At 30.5% G+C, this 27,192-nt stretch overlaps 1 protein-coding gene across 1 annotated transcript; it reads left to right on the top strand.

Annotated features, from left to right (window-relative positions):
• Positions 1 to 26,469, top strand: LOC107448086 (cytochrome P450 3A11). Its single transcript, XM_043046503.3, has 14 exons — positions 1 to 213; positions 2,426 to 2,522; positions 4,818 to 4,870; positions 6,673 to 6,769; positions 10,034 to 10,150; positions 11,743 to 11,831; positions 12,588 to 12,733; positions 14,623 to 14,738; positions 17,666 to 17,813; positions 19,054 to 19,217; positions 20,665 to 20,753; positions 22,728 to 22,871; positions 24,398 to 24,560; positions 26,163 to 26,469. Exons 1-14 carry the CDS (start codon positions 137 to 139, stop codon positions 26,256 to 26,258), a joined length of 1,596 nt encoding a protein of 531 aa, XP_042902437.2. The 5' UTR covers positions 1 to 136; the 3' UTR covers positions 26,259 to 26,469.
• The last annotated feature ends 723 nt before the right edge of the window (positions 26,470 to 27,192 follow it).

Below are 27,192 nucleotides of genomic sequence, written 5' to 3'. Positions count from 1 at the left end.
GTCATCGCACTGTCGTCTCTAATCTCATTCTCTAGTGGCAATCGGGTTTGTTTTGATTCTCTCACCCACTATATATGCGAAATTCAATGTGTTTATGGAATGAAATTTTAACGTAATCCTTCAACACCATCTAACTATGGATTTAATGGATATTTTGTTCAATACCTATGTTATAACTGCCGCGTTGGGATTTTTAGTGTACTTTATTTATAGGTAAAGTAATTTTTTTAATTTTATTTTTGTTCGTAATTGAGTTCCTTATACTGAGATCTCAATTAACTTACACTTATATTTTTTTAAAATTAACTCTCCAATATTTCTAACTGTGTTCTTATTTTAACTTTTACTTATTTAAAAAAAACTGTTAAAGAATTAGTTGTAGCAGAAACATATTCGTGTAACTATTTTAGATTTTATATTTATTATTATATATTGTGTTTTATAATTGACATTAAACAGCCAATTCAATTTTGAATTTAAGACTATTAATGTTCAATTCCGTAGTCTTGTAATTTTGAACACAATCCAGAAGACAAGGGATAAAGTATTGTGAAAAATTTGCCTTCGTGGAGGACTATTGGTGGGAACCAACTCGCATTTGCGATGGTGGGGAAAACCACGAAAACTTCCTACGGTTAATCAGACGGCAAGGGGCTCCAACCTATGACCCGTCTACCACTGAGGATATTTTACGTCAGCACTGTGGTCGGTGCGAGTCGGGTGAGGAATTTCTATGGACCAACAATCGCTTGGATTCGAAACTAGCTTACCTCTTTGGGAGGCAACATTGTAATTGTGCATTATTAATGTTTTAAAAATAACCCTATTGTGCGATTAAATTTAGTTTACGAATGGCATCGTGGTACAGCCACCAGGCATAGAACCCAGCGCATTGAACTGTCATTTGGGTTATACATCCAGTAGTGCTGGTTTAAAGCCCATTCAATCTTTATTTTTAATAAAGTAAAGACAGCTGGTTCGTATTATCTCTATCGTGACCAGTGGTTGGAAATAGCGCATTACAAGTAGTGAAACTACTGTAGTCTTTACTTTTTTTTCGTAGTTTATAGCGTAGTGTGCTACATTTTTGAAAAAGGAGTGTTAGCGCGATACAAAAAAGCAGTAGTTTGTAGCTATTCCTGGCAACTTCTTTTAACGTTAGCTCAAAAAAGAAACATGATTTTAATGCAACTAATTTTTCGAATTTGATGGGTACGTCAATGGCTGCAATTAAAATGCATTAACAGAAATTACGTTTTTAAAATCACGTATATTTAAACTAGTCATTATGAATTGATGGGATCACCTCAGTCACACTTTCCCATACGAATGCACACTATTGAAACATGGATGTTATTTCAAAGGATGTACTTAATTTCTTAGAGGGAATAAAAGAGCATTAAACAATTGCAACTTTGCATTTCTTAAATTAAATGTCGAAAAAGGCCTAAAATATTAAATGAACGAATTCGAAAAAAATGTTATGGAATTACAAACTAGCTCATGTAAACATAAACGAAAATTTCTTTATATTTATTGTAAGCCAATTTCTAATTCAAAATAAATTTGAATATAGGAATAAATTAAGTTCTCCAGCAAAGTTCGTCTTCTTAAATGTGTGAAGTAGTTACTAAATTCCAAAGTAGTTGCTTGTAGTCATCTTTAAACGCGTTTTAAAATTATGAAATTAATTAATATTTAAAAAAATAACCGGTTTCTGAAAAAGAAAGGGTATGCAATTGGAGTTAAAATAAAGTGGGAAAAAAAAGCAAAAATAAAATCATATTAATGTTTTGGTTTTGTGGCATTGTTTGTGTTCTTTTCACGTTGTTTTAAATTTATCCAAATATCAATTTATTGCTGTATGTTATTAATTATGTTTATTAAAAAGAGGATTGGAGATGGTGTAGAGTGCTTTTTACATCATTTGTTTTTCAATTTCTATGCATTAAACGTTCCCAAGTAAACATTATTTTACAGCTTATAATGTTTGACATCTAGTAACAATATTATTTTTTGCTTGAGTTGTAAACTACCTTTCTTATTAATGATTTTTCACGATTGTACAAACAGAGTTAAACCTATCTACTAAAAAGTAGTTTGACCCTAGATCTATACAGCTTACTGGATCTATGCAGCAATGTCTATAAAGCATGCCTGGATCTATACAGCATGCTGTTCCTATTATGCAATCTATGTTTGAACTCTTTACAGCAATAATGCAGTACGGAAAGAAATGTTAAGGCAACTATTGTGTCTAAAAAATCAGATATTTATCTTGCGTTGAAAAAACAAAAAAAAATCTGTACTTAAATTTTAAATTATCTTAAATTTTAAATTATCTTGTTAAATTAATTGTTTAGCGTCTTAAATGGTGTTTTGTACCTTATCATAAAAAGATATTAAATCACAAATTCTATTTCAGATTCGCAACCAGAAATCACACTTTTTGGGAGGAAAGAAATGTCCCGTACGTAAAACCGTATCCCTTCATTGGATCACTCAAGGACAATTTTCAGAATGTAAGTTCAGTAATGGTTTCAACTTTTATCTCGTTAGTTCGTCCCTTTTTTGGGACGACTGAGAAAACAAAAAAAAAAAAAAAAAATGCATTAAGTACTAAAAAATTATTTTTGTTTTGTCTCAAATCTGAAAAAGATTAAATGACTAGATATTTTTGTTTCAAATTTCATCAATGGCCGTATGCATCAACCATTCTGAAATTTCTTATATATTTTTTTAAGGCAGACCGGAGAAAAATAACTTTTCGTGTAATCGAGACAGCTAAATAAATCAGGTTTTATTTTTAACCCGTTAGTGCACCTACGTTGCAGGAAAAAAAATGCATAACTTCTTCATAAGAATTTTTTTTTTTGTCTCACAAATTTGACAACTATTACTATTGTTCACTCCTCTAATAAATTTTATCAACGGAAAATCAACTGCGTTTATCTCAGAATCAGATTTTTTTTCACATTTGACACCACCTTAAATGTTGTTATTTAAATAATTGTCTACACTATTTCATGTGTATGAATATAGCACACATGTTTTGATTTACAGATTAAGAGGAAAAACTAGAATTTCATTTTTTATGAAATTTTTTTTTTTTTTTTTTTTTTGATAAGGCAAGTGTTAAAATGTTTAAAAATTTGCTTTTTTAACTACATTGATCCCCAATTCAGTAGTATATACACTTGCTTGGAAGATAGTAGCTTAAAACATAGCTGATAGTCTGCTAAATAAAATCCTCAAATGCTTTTGTTTTGTTTTAGGAGATCGAAATGTGTTTACAGTGTTTTAAGGTAAATGCAAAAAAAAAAGCCTTATTTTTATCTAAAAATGGTCATATAAATAGAAAATAATGATAATATTTTTGCTAGTTTTATGACATTTGAACCGTACTAAAACAATAAACAAGTTTTTTTTAAATTTTATATTAATATTTAAAAATAGTTGTCGAAACTAGTCGGATACCTCAAAAGGTACTGCTAAAAAACGAAAAAATTTAAACAGTAATTAGTTCGTTTTTCTTCGAATGTATTTTACCAGTAAAGATCAGATTTCCAATATATTTCTCAAAATTACATTTGAAAACTTCAATGTATTGTATGTATTAGGATTATAAAAAGGTTAATTTATAGCGATAAAAACCGTCCCCCTTTTGAACTGTTATAAGTCTCGTCAACGAGTAAAATTACTTCTTATTTATTTCTTCTTACTGAGTCCCACAATTTGTAATCTTCAAGTTAATTTTTTTCAAGAACGAATGATTATTTTTCAAATCTAAGTAATTGTCTATTCCGTTACGATTAACGTACTATTGACAAAATGCTCTTACATAAAGCTATAATGATTGTATTTTGAAAACAAAACTTTCTGTGTTTTTGTGGAAAATGTTAACGTTTAAGGAGAAAAACACTGATACATAGGAAGAAGTAAATACGGGGATCTGTGAGCGGAGCGAACAGGGTGTGGAGCCTACTACTTTTTTTTAAAAAAAATGTATATAAAATATATCGCAGTGTTATAGAAAGTTTTTGTGTCGAACAGTATTTGGCTTAAAATTCTCTAAATTGTAACCACTTCAAAGTTGTTTTCCCCATTTAATTTATATTCATGATATAATTTAACGCTAAATTAAATAACAGTTATTAAGAGCTTGTTAAATTGTTCTTTTAAATCTAAACTGCTGCCAAAGCGGTAAAGAATAACTAATCAAGTGAATTCTAGGCTGGTAATTATAGTTGAAGTTCATTTGAATGTAAGTAAAATCGTAAAATCTACAGATGGCGCCTAAAACTGAAACTCAACATTCGATTCGATATTATTAGACTGATAATTTGCTTGAAACTTCAACGATCATATCGGAAATAATCCCGGAATGTTTAAGTGTCATAGTGCTATTGTTTTCCATTAAAATCTTGTTCTTCTTATTAAACTTGACTTCATTTTTTTTCATTTCTTTTAACGAACCAGAAGCCAGAAACCATTGAATGATCGATTTGGGGTAAGGAACTTCGAATTTTGTATTTCGTGTCAAATACGTCTGGATTAATACAGCAGCAAGAAATTTTATACAGAATTTTTACTAATTACCTAAGTCTGAAAGAACAAAAAATATTTTCTGTGCTAAAAATACTGAAATAAGCAAATTTTGCAATAAAAAAAACTTTTTTACTATCAATAAAAAACTACAAAGATATGAACATTTGGGATTAGAGGGGGTTCACTGTTCCTTTCTACAACCCTTCTTAATGTATGATATAAAATTTTTTATCATACATTAATGTTGTTTCTTTGTTATTTCTTTCTAGAATCTAGAAGACTTGGATGCGGAACGATACAAAACTTTAGGCAAAATCTATGGGTAAGTATTACAAAGTTCGAACTAAATTTTAAAATTGAGAAAGTGATGTAAACTTTTAACAAGGAGTTAATACCGATAATTCCTCGTTTTAGCTACCACCTCAATATGGCGGCAAAATTACTAAAAATTCTGAAAGCTTTGGTTTTTAATTATTTACCACTCTATAAAATATTTTGCAAAAAGCGTATTAGTTGGCAGATCTGGCTAAACTATTAGGACTTTATTTTCCAGTTTGACCGCTACTCTTGGTTATTATATATAATTTATATGTCATTATAAATATGTTATTATCATGAGTCTGCTTATAGTTTTTCAAAAAAAAAATTAAAAAAAAATTTTGCTTTTTAATGCAGAAGTTTAAAATTTTTTCAATATTATCGCTATTCTTTGAAATCTGTTTAATCTAACCAATAAGTGCAGATGATATTTTAAATTACGAAATTAGACTTAAAAACGTACTTCCTCTGCACGTAAACATATTTATTTTTCGATGGATTTGGATTCCTCACCAAGAGTAGCGGTCAAGCTGGAAAATAAAGTACTAATAGTTTAGACAGATCTGCCAGCTACTAAGCTTTTTGCAAAATATTTTATAGAGAGGTAAATAATTAGAAACCAAAGCTTTCAGAATTTTCGGTAATTTTGCCAAAATGTTAAAAGCCTCACCGCAAAAGAGCTGGTACAAAGTGGCTTCGCATATGAACTTTTAAATCATTTGCGTGTTGAAAATAAGTTTAAATGAGAAAAAAAAACATTTAAACATAAACATAGCTGCCATTAGAATAAAATTTTACAAAAAGCGTAGAAAGTTGGCAGCCCTGGTTTAACTAGGAGAGAGGTCGAAAGTTTGAACCCCCCCTTCATGCTAATTTTACTTTTTACATAATTCGCCATACCTCGGGAACTTTTTAAGTTGATCGAGATATTTTTGCTCTCAATTATTAATTTCGTTCATCCAAAGATAATATCATGCAAAAAAATGTTTTAATAACAATTTGTTATTTTATTTAATAGCCGAAATAATTTTGAATTGTAAAGTTTGCACATTTTTACACATTTTAGTTATTTTAATTGAAAAAATACGAAAATCAGTCGAAAAATTTCTAAATTATCAAATTTAAAAGAAAGTCGTATATTTATAATTCTTGAGAACAAGAATGCGAAATTTCTATAATAAATAAAATGTTATTTAGGGAGTGTTATTTTTCAAGAGTCAATCAGGACATTTGTAAAATAAACCAACAGCTCAACAGACTTTCAAACAAAGAATATACATACAAAAATTACAAGACATATACAAGGAATTACAAGGAGTATACTTGCAAAAATAACAAGGTATATACAAGGAGTTACAAGAAATATACTTACAAAGAATACAAGGAGTTACAGGGAATATACTTGCAAAAATTACAAGGTATATTCGAGGAATTACAAGGAATATACTTACAAAAATAACAAGGTATATACAAGGAATATATATACAAAAATTACGGAGTTGAACATTAGTAGTCGTAAACCTAAAAAAATTGGATCGGCTGTCCTACGATGGTTATAAAATGACTAACGGTAGCAAGATTACATTAAGACCCAATCAAGGATTAGTTACATAGTAAACTAAAAATAAATATTCGTTTCAATATTGATAATCCAATAGCAAATTGTCCCTTTTCAAGAACTATAATTTTTATTACTAGCACACCAACTGATTGCAAAAAGTAGTTGATTATAAAATTTTTACATCCTTCATTTTCAAAAAACTAAATTAAAATGTACGTTCAAGAAATATGCTTTTAATATTTTAGATTCTATGAAGCGACAAAGCCATGCTTGATGGTTGCTGAGCCGGAACTTTTGAGGGATATTTTGATTAAAGACTTTCCAACATTCACAAATCGTAGAGTAAGTATTCAAGAATTTTCTTTGTCCTCTATCGTACATTTCCTTAAGAAACCATCTTATCTGAGGAAATTTTTTTGTCCTTTTCGTACATTTTCTTTGACTCTCATTTTTAGGAAATTTCTTGTCCTGGTCTGTGCATTTTCTCAAAAGTTCATTTCATGCTGAATTTTTTTTATTTTTTATTCTCGGTTCATTTTAACAAAAGTTCACTTCATGGGAAGTAAATGTGCTGTCCTCCTTGGTACATTTTCTTTAAAAAGAAAATTTAAAATAAATTTATTTTGTCTTCATTGGTACATTAATTGAAAAGATCATTTTAAGCGAAGTAATTTTTGTCCTCGTCTGAAAATTTTCTAAAAAGTTAATTTATGCAAAGAAATTTTTTTTGTCCTCATCTGTACATTTTCTTGTAAAATCATTTCTTGTGAAGAAAATTTTTTGTCTCGTTGGTATATTTTCTTAAAACTTCATTTAAAGCGAAAATAATTTATAGTAGATTTTTTTTGTAAATAAGAATATAACTGACTCAACATTTTTATTTCACGTACAGGAAAGTATTTTTTTCTGTTATGACAATATTTTTTTAAATTAAGTTTTTATATTATTTATTATATATAATTCTCTTACGTGGCTCCCAAATTTTGACTGTATTTCTTTTCCGCCGGTGGCAACGTTTGTTTTGTTTTGAAAACACCAAAGCATTCTGCCTTTTAATGATGTGTTTCTGATCTAATATATATAATTCTCTTACGTGGCTCCCAAATTTTGGCTGAAGTACTTTGTACAACTAAATAAGATTCTTTTCACAACAGTTAAATATTTACTTTATTTTCTTCATTCATAGAGAAAACAGTCGGCAAAGAATTCTGTTAGGTTAAAAAACATTTCGCTAAAAAAATAACGAATTCTAAGAGAAATAAAAATAAACAACTTAAAAAATAAAAATGCTGTTGCCAGCCATAGAATATTTTGAAAGTTAACTTAGCAACATAAATCAAAATGACATAGAAGCGCAACTAGATCAAAATTATGATACCTTATGAGACGTAACAAATCCTTCAATTCTAAAAGTGTTGTATCGCCAAATGCCCAAATTAACAATTGTGCTCTTAAAGAAATTCTATAAAAAGATTTAAATAAACAACCTACTTCTACAACTGCTTCTTGAAGAACTTGGCTCATTGATTAAAAATATTGTTTTAATTTTACAGTACTAACTTAACTTCTACTTTCATTATTGCTATGACCCTCTTTCATTACATTTTACAACTTCATGCTAAATTTGAGGACTTTAAGTTGTTTTGTGGTTGAATACTGACATTTAGAAATGTGTACATAAAAAAAATATTTAGAGGTTAAGAATTGCCTCAGAAAAATTTGAATTGTTGGCATTGAACTTAACAATGGAAGCAATCGTTTTTGTGAAAAATTGAATTGTATTGTTGACATGAAAACTAAAAATATTGTATTTCAACTTAACAATATTACCTTAATTTATTTATTGCCTCGGAGAAATTTGAATTGTTAGCAATGACTTAAACAAAAAGTTTTATTTTAACTGACAAATATTATATTATGATTTTAACTTTTTCTATGACTATACTCATTTTCTTACTCTTTTCTTTGTTTTTTATACATTTTATATTTTTGTGATAAAATAAAAAACTTATAGTTGTTCTGCTTCTGAACACTGATGAAAACACAAAATGATATGCTTCTTCAACAATCAAAAATATATACATTTATTTTACAAATTCCATATTATTAAGGTGGCGCCCTTCAGAGAATTAAAAATACAAAATTATCTTTATCGAAGCCGATGCTTTACATCCGGCGTTCAGCGGCAGACTACTATTTCATATTGTTTTAAAACACATGGCTTTAGCCCTCTGGTGGGAAAGACTTTAAAACAAAACTTACAACAGTTACTTTTCTCAACAACTGAAATTTAGAATAGTGTGATTAAGAAAAATATGTGAACTGCTTGCAATTTCAAATTAATATTGAAATGTACAGGTTTAGAATTTTCTACAGTGAAAAGTTTTCGGAACTTCAGTATTCAAAAAAGTATACAAAAACTAGACGTTAAGAACGTATCCAATGAGCGAGCAAAGCGAGCATTGGATTGCGAAGCAATCCGAAATGAACTGCGAAAGCAGTTCCGGGGGTTGGTGAGCGCCAGCGAGCAGGGGGCGAAGCCTCCTAGTTGTTAATATAACTCTTAAAGTGCATTGAGCCAGAAGAAGTTTTTGAGATATAATCCTGACGTTTTGAAAAAACTAAGAAATAATTTAAATTTGAAAGTAATTTAAACTTGAAAATTGAGACTTTTATAAATTGCTCTAAAATGCTCAATAATTTTTCCTTTTTTCTTAATTAACATTTTTGCCCATGTTTTAAGATATACCCAGGGTTGGATTAAAGTATGATGGGGCCTGAGGCTAATGTGCAACTTGGAGCCAAACCTATACCAAATTATCCAAAACTTACCTATATTCAGAAATATTATATCTTTTTATGAAATTCAATTCTAGTTTAATTTGTTTCACAAAAAGTAATTCTTTTCTACAAGAACATTAACATTTTTAAAACATCAAATATTAACGTTTGATTCGATTAAGTTTCTACGTTGAAAATACCCTCCGTATGAAATTATAAATATTAAGTAATAGTAAGAACAAAATACCATATTTAAACAGCAAACAAACAAATTTTAAAAATCGAAAGCAACATATTCTTTTCTTAGAAAGTTTTTTACACATTTGCCTACCAAAACCCCTAGGAAATTGTAGCTACTTTGTATATGGTCACAAAAAATTAGTTAGGAAAACCAAGCACTTGTGACTAAATCAAAAGAAGATAATTGATAAAATTGGGTGGGGCAGAAGGAAATAACATGACTAAGTGTAATTTTTGCCCCTGAATTTTACAGCTAAAAATTAATTAGCTTTTTTACTGATTCCAAAGAAAAATTATAAAACATTATACTTCATATCTAATAATTTCTTAGAAACAATAGAAATAAATTAGACATTCAGAAACTTACATGAACTTTAGTAGACTCTAAAAGATTTCGGAAACTGGGACTACAGCCCCCTCTTTATCCGGCCCTGGGAATGCATAGTTTTTAAAATACATTGCTTTCTAAATGACCTACATTCTATTTATGTTAATGAAAATCTGTCTAGTCTATTTCAAAGAAAAACAGGCAAAAGAAAATTACTCTGGAATTCTTTAAAAGAATTAATGAAATTTCTATTTTAGTATATGGACATGGGGGATGACGTACTGAATAAGATGATGACTGCTTTGCAAAGCGAAGATTGGAAGAGAGTTCGAGCTATTGTTTCACCCACATTTTCTACGGGAAAACTTAAGAGGGTAGGTAGTTAATACTGTGCATTACGCGATTAAATGCAATCATTGCAACGGTATTTATTAGTTTACTAACATTAAAACCTCACTGAGTAATTTTATTTTTATTACCGTCGTTGAACAGCCGATCCAATTTTTGGGTGTTTGACAGCTAATGTTCAGCTCCATAGCTTTTTAACTAACTTAGCCTGACGGCAAGGGCACTCTAATCCACGATCCGTCTACCACTGAGGATATTTTACGTTGGCACCGTAGTTTGGTGCGGAATTCGTATCGACCAGCCGTCGCTGGGATTTGAACCCAGTTCACCTCATTGGAAGGTAAATGAGCTCCCCTGAGCCATCACGGCTCTAATAATTTTTTCTTTTAATTATTACCGTCATAGAACAGCGGACCCAATTTTTTGGGTTTACGACTACTAAAGGTTCACCTCCGTAGCCTTGTAATTTGGAACCCAACCCAGGAAGCAAGGAAACTCCTGGATCCGTACCCAAAGAGGTATTGACTTGTTATGGGAACATGGAGGACTTTGTGACCCGACAGATTTAACATGCACCAGTAACCATTTACTCCACGGGGAGTCTTCGGCCGGCGGGGGTAGAACCCAAAATCTCTTGGAGATGCGCCCAGCCCTACCAACCAGGCTATCCCGGCCCTTAGTAATTTTATTTGGCATTAGGAACTCGTTTTAAAAAGTATTATCTTGATTATAACAATGAATTAGCCTAAAACGCCTTACGTCTTTCGTGTATTTCGCCAGATTTCGAGAACTGTTTAAAATACAATTATAAATTTCATTTATTCAAATACAATTACATGCAAAAAATAACTTTTAGTAAATATTTATTATTTTATTTAATAATTGTTGAAAAAAAATTTGAATTGTAAGGTATTAAAATTTTCACATCAATTTAAAGAAGGTTAAAATACGAAATTGAGCGAAATCTATCGAATAGTTCCCAAGAAATCGAATTTTAAAAATTCGATTTTAATATGTATATATATTTAATTTTTCAGTAGCTATGTGACCGATTTCGCTCGAAGTTTGTATTTTGCAATATAAAATTATGTTTTTTAAAATGATGGAAAAATTGTACACCTTACAATTCAAAATTTGTTCAACTGTTATTAAAATTAAATTTATAAAAATTATAATTATTTATTGAAAAAATATTTTTTACATGGCATTGTTTCTGTATAAACAAATTTTATAATTGCGTGCCAATCCCTTTAAAAAGTTCTTGAGATGATGAAATGAGCAAAAAATAAAATTTTCATTAATTGGTCCAAAATTTGGACCACTCTTCTGACCAAACTATTGTGACTATTTTTAACCAACGAAATATTGGGATCGTAGCTCAAAATATCTTCTGCACTAAATAATTAGCAAATTTATTTGAGGTCACGTCCTCACACCATTAAGATTGAGTCCTAGATCCAGATCATTATATGAAAATGTATTCAAAAAAAGTTTTCCGCTCTGTACATGGTAAGGTGATCAATTGCCTTTAGTTTTGTATTCTTTCTCTTTAGTTTAAAAATTATATTTCTGTTAAAATCTGAAAAACAAGTTTAGTGACAAATCATTTGCCATTCAGGTTCTGAACATCTTTCAAGACTGTGCCAAAACACTCATTCAAAGTTACACAAAATCCGCCGATTCGAAATCACCAGTCGATGTTTTAAAGTAAGTAGTTTAATTAACTCACTTTTTCGGAATATGAATTTATAAGCAAAATTTGTTTATCTCTTTTTATAAGCAATATTATAATTATAACTATCGTTGAATAGCCAATACAATTTTTGGGTTTACGACAGCTAATGTTCAACTTCGTAGCCTTGTAATTTTGAACCCAATCCAGAAGACAATGGAACTCCTGGATCAAGTATTGGGAGAAATTTCCCTTCGTGGAAGACTTTTTGATGGAACTAAATAACAATTGCGTTTCAAGGAAAGGAAGGTCACGATGCCCTCCCACGGTTAGTCGGACTGCAATAAGACTCTAACCCATGATCTGTCTACCACTGAGGATATCTTACGTCAGCACTTTGGTCGGCATGTGTGGTATCGACCAGCCATCACTGGGATTCGAATCCGTTTCTCCTCATTGGAAGGCGAATGCTCTATCCCCTGAGCCATCACAGCTCTTTTTCTAAGCAATAAAAAAAAGCTGTAAAAAAGTAGAAATTGTATGTTTTTAGGAGATTAAAAATATTTCTGAAACAGTACAAAGACTTTTCGTGAAGTGTTTTTGATAGTATATATTTTTATAGACTGATCAGGAAATTTTTTACTATCGTTTTTAAACTTTATTTTATTATAAAATTTATATTTATTGAATTTTTTGTTTGAATATGTGCTTAATTTTAATTTATTCTTATTCTTTTAAATTATTTTTTTTTTTACATATTTATATTTATTTTTTCCTCCACGTACTTTTAGGTTTTATGGGGCGTATACTATGGATATTATTGCAAGTTCTGCCTTTTCCACAAAAATTGACTCTCACAACGATCCAGATAATATATTCATCCAAAAAGCTAGATCGATATTCAACCAGGATATGGGATTTTCTGTTCTTCTTTTCTGTAAATATACATATTTTATAATATTCATTATACTTCTTTTAGTATGTACGTTATTAAATTACTAGTAAACTTAAATTAGTAACATGCTATTCCATAACTATGTTAAATATTATAATAATGTTGCTAAAACATATTACAATATTCAATATAGTAACATAATAACGTTAGTACTATGAATGTTACTAAAACTTATTGTTTTGTTACTAAAACTTATGGATTTTTTTAAAATTAAATATTACTTCGTTAGTTTAAATCTAAACTAGCTTTAAATATAGAAATTGAAGTTTGTGTAACTGAACTTTAAGTAACGTGCACTGGTCATGGGAGGAAAGAAATAAGAATTCAAAATAAAATTTACTTTAAAAAAAAACAATATTAGAAAAATTTATTTACATTTAAAGTCTTAAAAAGAAGTTCTGCAGTACGTAATAAATGTTTCAGCTGAATTTTCAAAAGCATAATTTTTGTAATTAAAATTTTTCTGTCTCATCTGTTGTTATTATTTTGTCATTAATTGTTTACCAATTCCTTATATGACACCTAAAACTAAACTCAGCGGCGCGACAGTCCTAGAGGGCCAAGGCCTACTGTGCCCATCTCAGTTCTCTTGACCTTGGGCTCTGTGATGCAGGAGCAGATTTTCCGGTCAGGTGGTCAGCCGAACGTGGAACCCCCCCCCCGTGTTTAGTTCCCAAGCATGCTTGGTACTCATTTATCGACCCACTGAAGGGATGAAAGGCTGACTCAACCTTGCCCGGCCCGAGGATCGAACCAGGGACCCGTGGCACGACATCGCGAAACGCTACCGCTCAGCCACCGGGCGTCTATATGACACATAATATACATTTATTTCTAAATTAGATGAAAATTGTCTGACAATGTGAATGCACCAGACAAGTGGATTGGCGACATTTTCCACTTTATATGCAGGAGCCTGGATTCCCTTTTCTTTAAAAAAGTACTCAAGAACCGTGACATAAATAATTAAAAAAATATTATTTAAATCTATATAAACATAATACTTTTTAACTAAATTGATCTGTAGGTTAAATCTTCTATGACATATTAATTAAACTAGCTTATTGACTTCTAGGCTTTGAACTACAATATGTTATTATTTTGTGGCCACGTGATTAGTTATTTGCCAAATAAATAAATAAAATAAAATGAAATTTTTTATACTGCATGTAACAGAAAGTAAAAGTTTGCAATCATTCTAATTCTTAGCATATTTTTTGCTGATCAAAAACCATATCTATCGAAAAGAAGGTGTATTTATTTGATAATTTTAAGAAAGTATACTTTTTGCTTGATTCTATAATATAGATGATAGTTATTGAATCATTAATATCGGTTTTTAGTGCGTGTAAATTAGGATAATTAGAACAAAAGTATTTCATTGGATTTTTCCTTGCTTTTTTTACATATTGTTTATAATTGTTTCTTACTAAACGATTTGTTTTTTTGTTTTTTTTAATCTGTTATCAAGCTATTATTTTTAACTATTGAACTAAAAAAACAATTTGGACTTTTATTAATTATTTTTTCGACAATGACTTTTTTATGTTTTTTTTCGGAGAGTGGCAATATTCAATACCTCCTAAAAGAGACAAGGTCTCCGCACGGGTTGCCACAAACGAGAACTCCAATCCTTTAGCAGTCCGAACGTACTAACATATTTCGTATTTCCACCACTGCACTGTTTAGTTGCTCAAACATTGATACATCTTTCTTATTATTCCCGCACTGCGCACATTGCGTCACGTCGGACTCCTCACCTGATCCGTGTGCGGAGGCCTTCTCTCTTCTAGGAGTTGTTGCGTTATTGCCGTATGAATGCATCGATTTTTTTTAACGTTTGTATGGCAAAGATATATATTTTTTTTCAGTTTTGTTTCCGAATATTATGAAACGGATTGGATTCTCGCTATTTCCAAAAGATACTATGCAATTTTTTAAGATGACGACTCTGCAAATCATCAAAGAGAGGAAGAAAACAGGACAGGTGATTTCAGTTTTCATTAACATTGCCAATTTCAGTTGTTTGACAATGCATAGACAATTACTCTTTGTTTTACCTTTAAAAATAAATTTAATTCTATTCAACATTTATATTCTGCAACCATTTAATCATAGTTGCAAATTACTTTCTCAAAACCAGCTTCTCATGCCCACGGTAATATAACATTAAAACTAATGTAACATTAAAAGTAAGTATAACCAAGTATTTTTGACAAAATAATAAAATATTTATAACAAATTCCACTGTTAAAGGCAAACATAACCAAAAATTGAAAACATGTTTAATTACGATTAAGTTAAGTCTGATTGGAAATGCATATTTTTTGGGACAAATTTTTCACTTTTTTGAAAAAAAAATATTCAATGATTGATACTTTTTTGTAAGTGACAAAATTTTGCAAAATAATTTCAATGGTTTGCACTTTAAATTGCTTTGTAAATGAAAGATAAAGCGAAAATTCATTCACGTTTGTTAAAATTAAAAAAAAAAAAAGCTCTTTTAAATTCAACCATTTTAAAAGAGTTTGGTTTTTAAACGAATTTGATTTTTAAAAGAATGAGACAATTTAAAAGAACGTATGTATATACAGTGGCTTAAAAAATACATTGATTAAAAAAAATTCAACTCGTACCTAACTGTTCTTCTTATTAAAACGCTGGGGGATGTTTCCGTATCGTGATCTGTCTCGCCAACTACAATCGCCAAAGTGCCTCATGGATTTTAAATTTGCAAGTTTAAAAAAAAAAAAAAAATGAGTAGATGTTTACCTGCGGGTGACTATGTGTTATATCTATCGAATTGGTCCTTTTCTGTGATTGCTATTCTGCTACAGATCACGATACGGAAATCTCCTGAAACGCTGAAGATATTTATTATTTTATATATTTATTTATTATTTTATATTTATATATTTATTTATTTATTTTAAAATATTTATTATTTTATATTTATATATTTATTTATTTATTTTAAAATATTTATTATTTTATATAAAATGAGATAATACATAATTTTTACGAAATAAAACATCAAAAACGCTACTTAAACAAAAGGAACTAATAATATTTTGAGTTAGAGTTAGCCTCATGGAAACATAAAGTTGATGAAACCTAACCCCTCGAGAGCTGGAAGTCGACTAATTGTTCTTATTGCTGCCATTCGATAAATTACAGTTGGGTTACAATGTTTCTTACATTTTTTTTATTTAAATCTACATGATGGATCGACTTCCGTCGGCTGAGTGGTAGCGCTTCGCGCTCCTGTGCCACAGGTCCTGGGTTCGATCCTCGGACCGGGCAAGGTTGCCTCACCCTTTCATCCCTTCAGTAGGGTCCCGCAGTGGACTGATCGTTAAGACACGGTTCTCATCAGATCACCGAAGTCAAGCATCACTGGCTGCGGTCAGTGTGCGGGTGGGTGACCCACTTGGATCAGTCTGCGTAGGGACCGAGGGTGTGCGGTATTGGTCCTCGTTAAACTGTGCTACCGTAAAGTGCTCGACTTCGCGTGCAGGTCGTTGGGCTACCGAAGCGGGGGTGCCATCCCCTCTGCAGAGGATCAAAATTGTGATGGCATGTCTTCGGATCATCCTCAGGGATGTTTCCCAGACCGTCGCCAATAGCCCATTGTGCAGCTCTAGTGCGACGTAAATCAACAACAACAACAACCCTTCAGTAGGTCGATAAATGAGTACTAAGCATGCTTGGGAACTAATCACTGGGGGTTTCGCGTTCGGCTGACCACCTAACCGGAACATCTGCTCCTGCACCCCAGAGTCCAAGGTCAAGAAAACTGAGATGGGCACAGTAGGCACTGGCCCTCCATGGGCTGTCGCGCCCCTGAATTTAGTTTACATCATAGATATTCTGAAAATCGATGGATCAAAAACTTCGAATATATTTCGAACAGTATATCTAAAGTTGTTATGCAAACTGAAAAATCATGTATTTTAGAAACATTAACAGAGAGATCTTAACAATTCTTAATTTTTTTAAATTGTTCAAAATTGAAATTATTTTAAAATTAAAAAAAAAAACTTTTCGTGTATTGTATTTTTTTTATTTAAAAAACTATTTTTTGTCCTCAAATTAATTTAAAAAATTTTTTTTGCAAAAAAAACGCGCTTGAACGATCAGGAATGTTTGATAATGACCCAAGTAAAATTTCCCATTGAATCCCTCCCCTCTCGGAATAACTCCGGTTTTAACCGTCGTGTCAAAAACCTTTCTTGACTTGGTTTTTGACAAATATCAAAAAGCCAAAATTTTGGTGTAAGAATCATTATTAGCTATTGTAAATATAAAGTAATTATAAATAGACATACATAAATTACAAGTGATCAATCAATTATACTCTTGAATTATTTTAATGTTGAATGCAAGTAACAAAATATACCTGCATACAAGTAATAACAGCAAAAATTGAGAATCAAAAATACATTTTATGAGTTGAGATTAGACAGTTATTGGCGAACACTTAAGTTTTTTTAATTAAAAAAATCTGTCTAAATTGTGACATAAAAGAATGAAAATCAATATTTAGGTTGATAATAATTATTATTAATAATAATAATAATTAATAATAATAATAATTTATACCAATAGTGATAATAATAATTATTATTAATAATAATAATTAATAATAATGATAATAATTAATAGTTAAAATATAGCAAGCAATTTTGAGATTAAAGTATTAAGAGTAAACCAAAAAATTGTCTCAATAATTTTGACTATATTTTTTATAAATGATATAGATTATGATTAATAATTATAGTAGTATATAAAAATATGTCATAAAATCTCCCCAATGACAAAAAAGAAGCTTGCCCCAGGTTTATGACAGATTTCGACAATTTATGTCAGTTTTTGTCAAAATAATATATATATATTTTTTTCATTTCTTTTTAGAAACGGAATGACTTTTTGCAATTATTAATGGATTCTGCTGATGAAATAGAAAAAGAAGAGGACACGGAAAATAGTTCAGAAGACATTATTCGAAATTATGGGGACGAATCCAACAACAATTTAGTCTTCAAAAATGTTTCGACAAAAAGTAAGTTTGACATTTCTTTAATTTTCAGTACCCATGTATCATGCTCATTACCATATTTTTCAGTACCAAACAAATGTGTAAAATCTGTGTAGTTGAGCACTAGTAGACTGCTCATTTAATAACTTTTGAACTTATGATCGGATTTTCATGTTTTAGGACTCAATCCTAATGGTTCGAGGGTTAATAGGCTAATAAATTTGTGAAGACGATACCTGATTGGTAACAGAAACACTCCAGCTGCTGTGATAAGTCGCAGTAGCGCTGCATATTATCAGAACGTCTGCAGATTATATTTCAAATAAAATTTTTGAAGAAAAATAAATAACGAAAAATTTTTTTAAAAAAATTTTGAGTAGAAAAAGTACGAGCGAGTTAAGGAAAACTAAAACTTTTTACGATAAAAAAAGAAATAAGAAAGAAAGAAAGGAAAGAAAGAAAGAAGAAAGACTCTATCGACAGCTTCGACTCTATTCGGTTTGACTCTATTTTTCGAAATATTTTAAAAACAAAGCCATAAGAAATCATCCAATCATATTTCGAGGTACAAAAGTATGCGATATTTTAAATTCTTTATTCATTTTTTTTAGAAAAGTATGCTACTGCCTTTTGCACCAACACATTTTGAAAGGTAGTTAGTATCATATATTAGTCTATTTTTAGAGATTAGATAAACACTTTTGTTTTTAACTAATAAACATTTAAAAACTTTTCAACATCATCCAAATCAATTTTCAATAATCTAAACTGCAATAATATTAAATTTTAAAAAATCCAAAAATTCTTAAAAATGTACAGTTTTTAATTGCTTACAAAAAAAAACCACGAATCACATAACTTTATTGCTTGAAAAAAAATGTATACTAGTTCCAAAAAATATCTAGCGTTTCTTCTCCCCTATTGAGAAAAAAAATCTATACTAGTTCTAGCACCAATTCTTCTCAGCTATTAAGAAAAATCTATACTAGTTCTAGCACTAGTTCTTCTCATCTATTAAGAAAAATCTGTACTAGTTCTAGCACTAGTTCTTCTCATCTATTAAGAAAAAAATTATACTTGCTCTAGCACTTGTTCTTCTCATCTATTGAGAAAAAAATTATACTAGCTCTAGTACTTGTTCTTTTCATCAATTGAGAAAAAATTTATAGTTCTAGTACTATTTCTTCTCATGAATTGAGGAGCTGAGTTGAATCAATTTTCTAATTGTTATTGTAAGATCTTTAATACAAATGAACTTTTACAGGTTTAGGAATGAATGAGCTGATTGCTCAGTGTGCCCTGTTCTTTATTGCTGGTTACCATACCACTGCGTTGACGTTAGGATTTACTACGTATCATTTAGCACTTGAACAGCGTGTGCAAGATAAGCTTTTTCAGGAAATCGAAGAAGTGCTGAATCAAACTAACGTGAGTTTCACAAAAATATACATTTTCATACTCATTCCACAAGGCGATAAGAAATTACTGTGATATATTGCGTCAGAATGGTGGGTTAAGAATGTTTTGCATTTTTTCATTCTTTAGCAACTTATCACTTATGTTTTTTAGCGCCTTTTCAGAGATTAGACTATTTTGCTTTATATTTATATTTCGCTAAATATTTGTACGAAATGTCTTAACGCAGTTTTTCAAAGCTCTAGGAACAGGAAAATTTAAAAAAAAAAAAGTCATAGTTTAATCGCCTTAGAATTGAAGCAATGCGAGGATTTTAAACTTTATATATAATCTTGCCGAGAAGAAGTATCTGGGTTTTGAACAGACAAATAACTTAAATATTGTACAAGTTATTAAACTTATTTAAAAATCGCCTATTTGGCGACATTTTTTTACCTAGATGAAAATTATCAAAATCTCTGCCTTATTCTCAGTTTTTGCAAATTTTCATGAGCCTAAGTATTGTAGCATTAGAGAAAATTTTTGAATATTAAAATATTAGACCGCAAACGCTTTTCATTTTCACAAAACTGTGGCTTTTTCTCCATATTGACGCTTTGCGCCATTTTCAAAATAAACTTAGACAGCTCTGGCTTTAGATAGACTAAACTTGATCTAACAGTCATGAATAACAGTTGCAAACTCTCAGTAGTTATAAAAATAGCGTATTATTCGCAAAAAAAAATCATTACATATAACGACGGAGTCTTCCAAAAACAGTCTTAAAAAGTAATTTTTGCTTTAATTTTGATAATGCGAGCCACGATGCCTCAGGGTGCGTGCGAGGTTGTATGTCAACACGGAAGAGTCCTTGACTTTCTTAACTGCCCAAACGACCTTCTTTTAGGACAGTCATGTCCAGCAAAATTCATTTTTAAAAATTCATAGTTGGTTAAATTTAACGAAAGTATCAAATTGCTTTCACCAGATCGAACTCAACTCTGTCGAAAAGGAAAATTCTAAGCGGTTTTTTTAAATTCAATTTTCATTTTAAATAAACCGATGTGCACGGTGGATCAGGGGATAGATCCTCCCAAAGTGGTGGCCCAGGTTTGAATCCCAGCGGTGGTTGGTTTGTATGAATTTTGCTCCTGGTTCGCACCGATCACAGTGCTTACTTAAAATATCCTTAGTGGTAGAAGGATTCTAGGTAAGAAACCCTTTTTTTGTGGGGCTAGCAGCAAGAGTCTTTCGTGTAACGCAAACGTGGGGTGAGTTTCGTCAAACAGTCCTCGATGAAGACTAGTTTGTCCCAATGCTTGTGTCCAGGAGTTCTATTGTCTTTTGGGTTGGGTCGTTGATAGTCGTAAACTCAGATTTGGGACGACTGTTCAACGCCGACTATGAAATAAAATAAAATTTCGATAATAAGAATAATGCAGATAAGCCTAATGAAGAATTTTGTTTTGTGTCTTCTTAGGGTGTTCTTACATATGAATCAATTCAGAAAATGAAGTATTTGGACAATGTAATTTCTGAAACACTTCGACTGCACCCCCCGCTTACAAGGTATATATTTGAAATGTTTCCTTTTTTCAGAATGTTCTTTAATAATATACATTGCAACAAAATCTTATTAAAAATTTTGAAAAAAACGGATTTGCATTTTAAAATTAATTCTCTCTCTACGTTTCAAAAAAAAAATAGTGCGTGGAGTCCCTCCGCGCGAAAGAAGTTAAACTTCGCAACCTGCGACGTTAATAGTAGAAGAATCAGCAGTCGTAGAAGGATCACTAGTTCTATTCAACGACTCTTTTTCCTGCTCCGTTCGCTTCCGTGCTCTGTAATCACGGTAATATTGTGCATTTTTCCCTCGTGGACCTCTTGAACCGGTGGAAGTGCTTGTGGTTGCCTCATCGTCTCGCCCTGGAAAATGTATTTGTATTAATAATGTATGTGAATCATAACGTAATTTCAGAAGAGAAAACCTAACAATCAATTGATATTCACAAGAGACGTACCTTGATATAACCTTAAATCCGTCGCATTGTCCGTGGGATTGTTTTCACTCATTTTTTACAATTGTTATCCACTAAATTTGAAAATAAAAAATACTACCCTATTAAATTATATGTGTATCAAAACAAACCAAAAAAATATTTAAAGAAAAACAATACTTTTATTATTTTTATGCTAGTAAGAACCAAAACAATATGGAAATGAATGAGGGAAAAATGGATTCTACCACGTGATTTCCCGGCCAATAAAAAAGTATCGTTAAACGTTTAACGCAACCTTGTTGAAAGTCGCATAAGAAGTATAGCTAACTTCAAAAAAAAAAAAAAAAAATTAAATTAATGCATAGCTGCAAGAAAAACAAAAACACGAGCTAAAAAAAGAAAATTTAAATAATTTTTTCATTTAGTGACATGTTGCGTGTGTTAAAATACTATGAAAGTTTTCCTAACTTTATTTGAAATATTTTGATCCCTATGATATTATGTAATATTCTAGGTATTAGGGATAGTACATAAGAAATACAAAAATAATTATTTACATTTGCAATAAATTTAAGTAAAAGGAAAAATGATCATAAAAAGTAATTTTATGGATTACGCATAATTAGCAGTGATGAAAAACACAAAAATTAACCGCACCCGGAGGTGATAGTTTTCCGTGATATGTTAGTATGTTGGAGTTAAACGTGTATGTTAAACATGTATAATTGCAAACGCTGTCATCCACCAACCACTATTTTATTCTTTTATACAGATTAAATCAATAATGTTAGATTATGCAGATTAAAGCAATCTCAAAATATTTTAGCAGATATTATTTATATAAATGTATTCTCAGAGAAACAGCTTAATAATTACAATATTGTTTACAATAGAGCAAAAATGGAAAACGAATCAACAATAAATTAAAAGAGAGAACTTTTCATTTTTCTCCAAACTCCGATAGTGGTTGGGAGGAAACCACCCTCTCCTCCCAACCACTATAAACCGCTACGTTACAAAAACCTTCCTCTACAAACCACTACTTTTAAAAACCTCCTCTACTCCCAACCACTATGTTTCAAAAACCTTCGTTGCTGTGCCTCTAAATGTTGTTTTTTCCTACATATATAGGAACAGCACCAAACTTGGAGGACCGATTTACATTATGTCTATCGAAGCTAGCCTTCTACACCTTTGTATATTATTTGCAGAACTGTTGGGGCAAAATTCTAGGGGAGATAGGGCACATCACCAGGATTAAACTGCACAGGAAATATCGTCATTCGAGGCTAGGGGTGCTTTTTTTATTCTGGCCTGTTCAAAGGAACAGTCAAAATCAGAAATATAAAAGTATCGAAGAGCTGCTTTAAAAAAAAAAAAAACTCATGTAACAGGGGAAAAAAACATTTGTTCCCCAGTGTAATTATTTACACTTTTAATAGAATTTGTTGCAAAAAACAAAGGTCGATAAAATATATTCTAGTAAAATAATGAAAATCAAACAATGTTCTTTTATTAAAAAAAAATCGTATTTTAAAAACAGGTTGGACAGAACAGCTGATGTTGAATACAACTTGAAAGGTACGGGAATTACTATTCCCAAAGGTACATTAATAAACGTTCCTGTGTATGCCATGCACTACGATCCAAAACTTTTTCCCGAACCTGAATGCTACAATCCAGAAAGGTGAGTAAAATTATTTTTAAAAAAACTGAGCATGAACTACTATGTATTTTAATTAAGGCAAATGAAGCATTTTGTAAAAAAGGAACTTCAAAGGTGAAGAATTGTTTTCAATTATATATTAAGTTTTTTGTATCAAATTTTAAATATGTATTATTTTTACCAACTGTCTAGAAAGGCAAACGATGTAATTCCAAAGGTTACCTTCCAAGATGGCTCAAAATATTAAAATATTAAAAATTTATTTGATATTTTGAAATTAATAGTTAAAGCAGTATAAGTGAGTCAACTAAAGGTTTCTAAAATATACAATTTTCAAATATACAATTAAATATAAAATAACTAATCACAGTAAAACCTCTCGGGAGTGACCACTCTCCGATCTACAGTAAAATGGTAATGAATGGAGGTGGGTAATTCTTACAGGTATCGTCCATTGAATTCAAAATTGTTATCGAAGGCGCATGATTTTTCGCAAAAGAGTTTAATTTTAGCCAGTGTCATTTTCTTGGTACGGAAATGCCACTTCTGTTGGTATCAAGAAAAGGTTGATTGATGAATAAAATGTATCGTCTATGAAAATTATCCTAACTGATATAATTATGCGTGAAAGCAAATTTACCAATTATGAATGATAAGGCTATTTTAAATAAATAAACAATTATGTTTTTTATTTAAGTTTGCATTTAATTTAATATCATAAAAATGAGTTAGCTTTAAACGATAAGAAGAGGTTTGATTGTTTTTTCTAAATTTTTTTTTTTATATTTTAACTTTCAACTCTTGAAGTAAATCGTTGATAGCATCGTCCTTAGTGCACCCTGACTGCAACATGAGGCTGCATCGTCAAGAAGCTCTACAAATATTTGGAATACAATTTAATCTACTTACATTTGTTTTGTTAAATCTTTTGTTTTGATATTTTTTCGTGTTTCTTTATTTGACTTTTTCCCGCATTTGGTGCATATGCTTGTTTGGTCACTGGAAGCGGTTTTGATGGTCTCTCTTAAATGTTTTCTTCAACGGAAAAAAATTTCGTTAAAGAAAACCTTCTACGGAAAAAATTCTCTTCTTTTTTCCTTCCACTTAAAAAATTCCGTGCCCCCCCCCCACCAAATTGGTCTTAAATAGGAGGGTCACTACATAGAGGTGGATTTCACTGTATTTTTGATGTGTACTCGATGACCCAAGAGTAACAATCCGATAAATAACGAAATGAAAAAAAGGAAGTAAAAATAAAAATAATTCAATATAAATGGCAAAAACTAAGTATACAAAAATCATGTCTAGGAAATCATGAAACTTAAGTTATAAAAATCTGATTAAAAATTTAGATAAGGCGAAGCTCTCTCCAAGTAAGCCCAAAACAAATTGCAATTTTTCTATTTATCGTGAAAAATAACCAAATTTGGTGAATAAAACTTCGGTTATATTGAATAAAAACGCACAAATATTTTCAAAATTTGTTTTATAAGACTTTTTGTGAAGATTTTATGATATTAATCATTTCTCTCTTTTTTTTTCTCCAGGTTCAGTTCAGAAGAAAGAGATAAAATAGTTCCTTATTCTTATTTACCTTTTGGTGCTGGACCCAGAAACTGTGTTGGAATGCGTTTTGCGCTGTTGGAAATCAAGATCTGTTTAGCTTATGTCATCAGTACCTTTCATGTTGAAACATGTCCAGAAACGAAGGTATTATCTCCTTATAACATCTAGATTAACGATCAAATCAAAATCTGATGCACTCTTAGAAATTTGGTCCAACTTACAACCATTGAATCATTAACAAATATCATAATAATTATGTTAATTTGTTTCCACCTCAATAAGGTGTTAAATTGAACAGTATTTCCCTCTTAGTCCAACCATAGTACCACTATTAGCACCACAATTTGCAGCATAATTTGGTACAACTTGGGACCTGAGTAAGGTTGCGGTAAATATTCATGATATATAGTTTGACGTGATCAAAAATTTCTAGCAGTGCGTCAACTAATGGATTGAGGGGGTTGACCACAAATATGATAATTAATAAGTGCAGACGATGTTTTAAGTCACGAACTCAGACACAAAAACGTACTTTCTCTGAATAAACATTCCTTTTCTTTCGACTGATTCGAATTTCTGACTCCCGAAATATAGGAGGTAATCGGAATCTGAGAAATATGATTCCAATAGTTCGGTCAGGAAACCGTTCCAAAGTTTGGGCCCCTTAATGTTAAATAAAGTTTTTTGTGTATTTCGAGAATTTTTAACTCGAATTAAAAAAAAAAAATTCTCACAATTATAAAATTCGTTTATCGAAAGATAATTCCATTCAAAAAATAGCTCTTAGTAACGATTTATTATTTTTAATTATTTTAGTCAATTAAGGTCAAAAATATTTTGAATTGTGAGGTATAAAATTTTTTGCATTATTTTAAAAAACATAATTTTACATACAATCGGTTGAATAGTTCGAAATCGAATTTTAAATATCTAACTTTTTTGAAATTTAATTTCTTAGGAATTATGTAACGATTTTGCTCAAACTTTGTTTTTTACTATGTAAAATTATGTTCGTTAAAATTAGGCAGAAATTTGCACACCTTTCAACTCAAAATTTCTTCGACCTTTACTAAATAGAATAATAAAAAATAATAAATATTTACTTAATGTTATTTTGTGTATGGAATTATCTTTGGAGAAACGAATTTTATAATTGTGCGCATATTTTTTTCAAATCGCTTATAAAGTTCTCGAGATATAGCGAAATACGCAGAAAGTAAAATTAGCATTAAAGTGTCCAAACTTTAGAACGCTCTCCTGACCGAACTATTGGGACCCTATTTCTCCGATTGCAGCTACCCTCGATATTTCGGGGGTCAGAAAACCGACGAAAAAGAGGTATGTTATTAATTTAAAGGAAGTACGTTTTTGTGTCTGATTTCGTAACTTAAAATATCGTCTTCTCTTATTAATTAACATATTTGAGGTCACATCCTCGAGCCTTTAAGATTGATTCGACCATGAATAACTTTTGATCATTAGATCAAAAGTTATTCATGGTCGTCCGTTTATTTTTTTGCGCACTGTACATTTGCACTTAAAAAACGGACTATATTCACTTAAGTTAAAAATGCCAAGTTTTCTATTTATGGCAAATATAATGCAATTCGCGAGATATTTGAGCGAGATATTAATGAATTAAAATTGAACTTCTCTAATTGTAATAAATTAATCGAGGGTATAGTTTAAATTTTTAGTTATTTTCAGCAGATGAGCAACTTACTAATAATTTAAATTAATTTTTAGATACCTTTGGAGTACAACCGTGGACAAGGCATACTTCGACCAAAAGAAGTGACTCTGCGCCTAACGCGAAGAGATAACTGCCCTCTCAAACAGTGATAAAAAAAAAAACAGTTCGTGAAAATATTGATGTTTTATATTTTTATGTGACATATTTTTTTGATTTATGCTAGGAAAAAATTATTCATGTATATACACTATATGTTATCCTTCTCACCCTCTTATCATGTTACCGTCCCTTCATTTATCGTGTGATTTTTTATACTTTTAGATGTGACTTTTGTTAAAATAAACAATTTTATACGTTTAAGAGTTTTTAGATAATTGAAAATAAATATTGCCTTGCTGCTGCTCTTACGTTTCTGTAAATCAGTGTTTCCCAAACTTTTATGCACCCTTTCTAAATTTTTCGTAACGCTGTGTATCACTAATAAGAAAATGAATGTATTTTTTACTATAAAAAAATAGCACAAAAGTTAAATATCACAACTGGCTGTTGACACCACTCATTATTAACTGTTAACTCTGCAATAAATAGCCAATAGAAAAATACTTAATCGTAAATTTTTATGGATAGCTTTGTTTCCAAATAAATTTTTTTGTAATTTTCGTTTGTTGCAAGATATTTCGCATAAGAACGCGTACCCCGCTAAACTGTTCCCGTACCCCTGGGGGTACGCGTACCGCACTTTGGAGAAGACTGCTGTAAATAATCAAAATTATACGACGAAGCTTAAGTAGCGCCTATTTTTTGAACGAATACAGGCACTTATCGAATTTTGACTTACCTTAAGATATTGTTTATTTATACCTCGATCCGCCCTACAACATTCTACAGACAAAACATACATAAAACACATAAAACACAAAAAATTACATTAGCAACAAGTATAAGTGACATATAAAGAATAAATTAAAATATGAAAATATTTACACTATTAAATACAAAGGCATAGTGAAATGCCTTAAACAAAAAGCATAGAAAATAATTTTAACGTAACTTTAAACTAAAGCACAGAAGTTAAAATGCATT

Source organism: Parasteatoda tepidariorum, chromosome 10 (genome assembly GCF_982258835.1).
Source record: "Parasteatoda tepidariorum strain Cologne lab strain chromosome 10, Ptep-v5.0, whole genome shotgun sequence".
Lineage (NCBI taxonomy): Eukaryota > Metazoa > Arthropoda > Arachnida > Araneae > Theridiidae > Parasteatoda > Parasteatoda tepidariorum.
The sequence above is the reverse complement of the archived record's forward strand: the minus strand, read 5'-3'. Positions and strand labels throughout refer to the sequence as shown.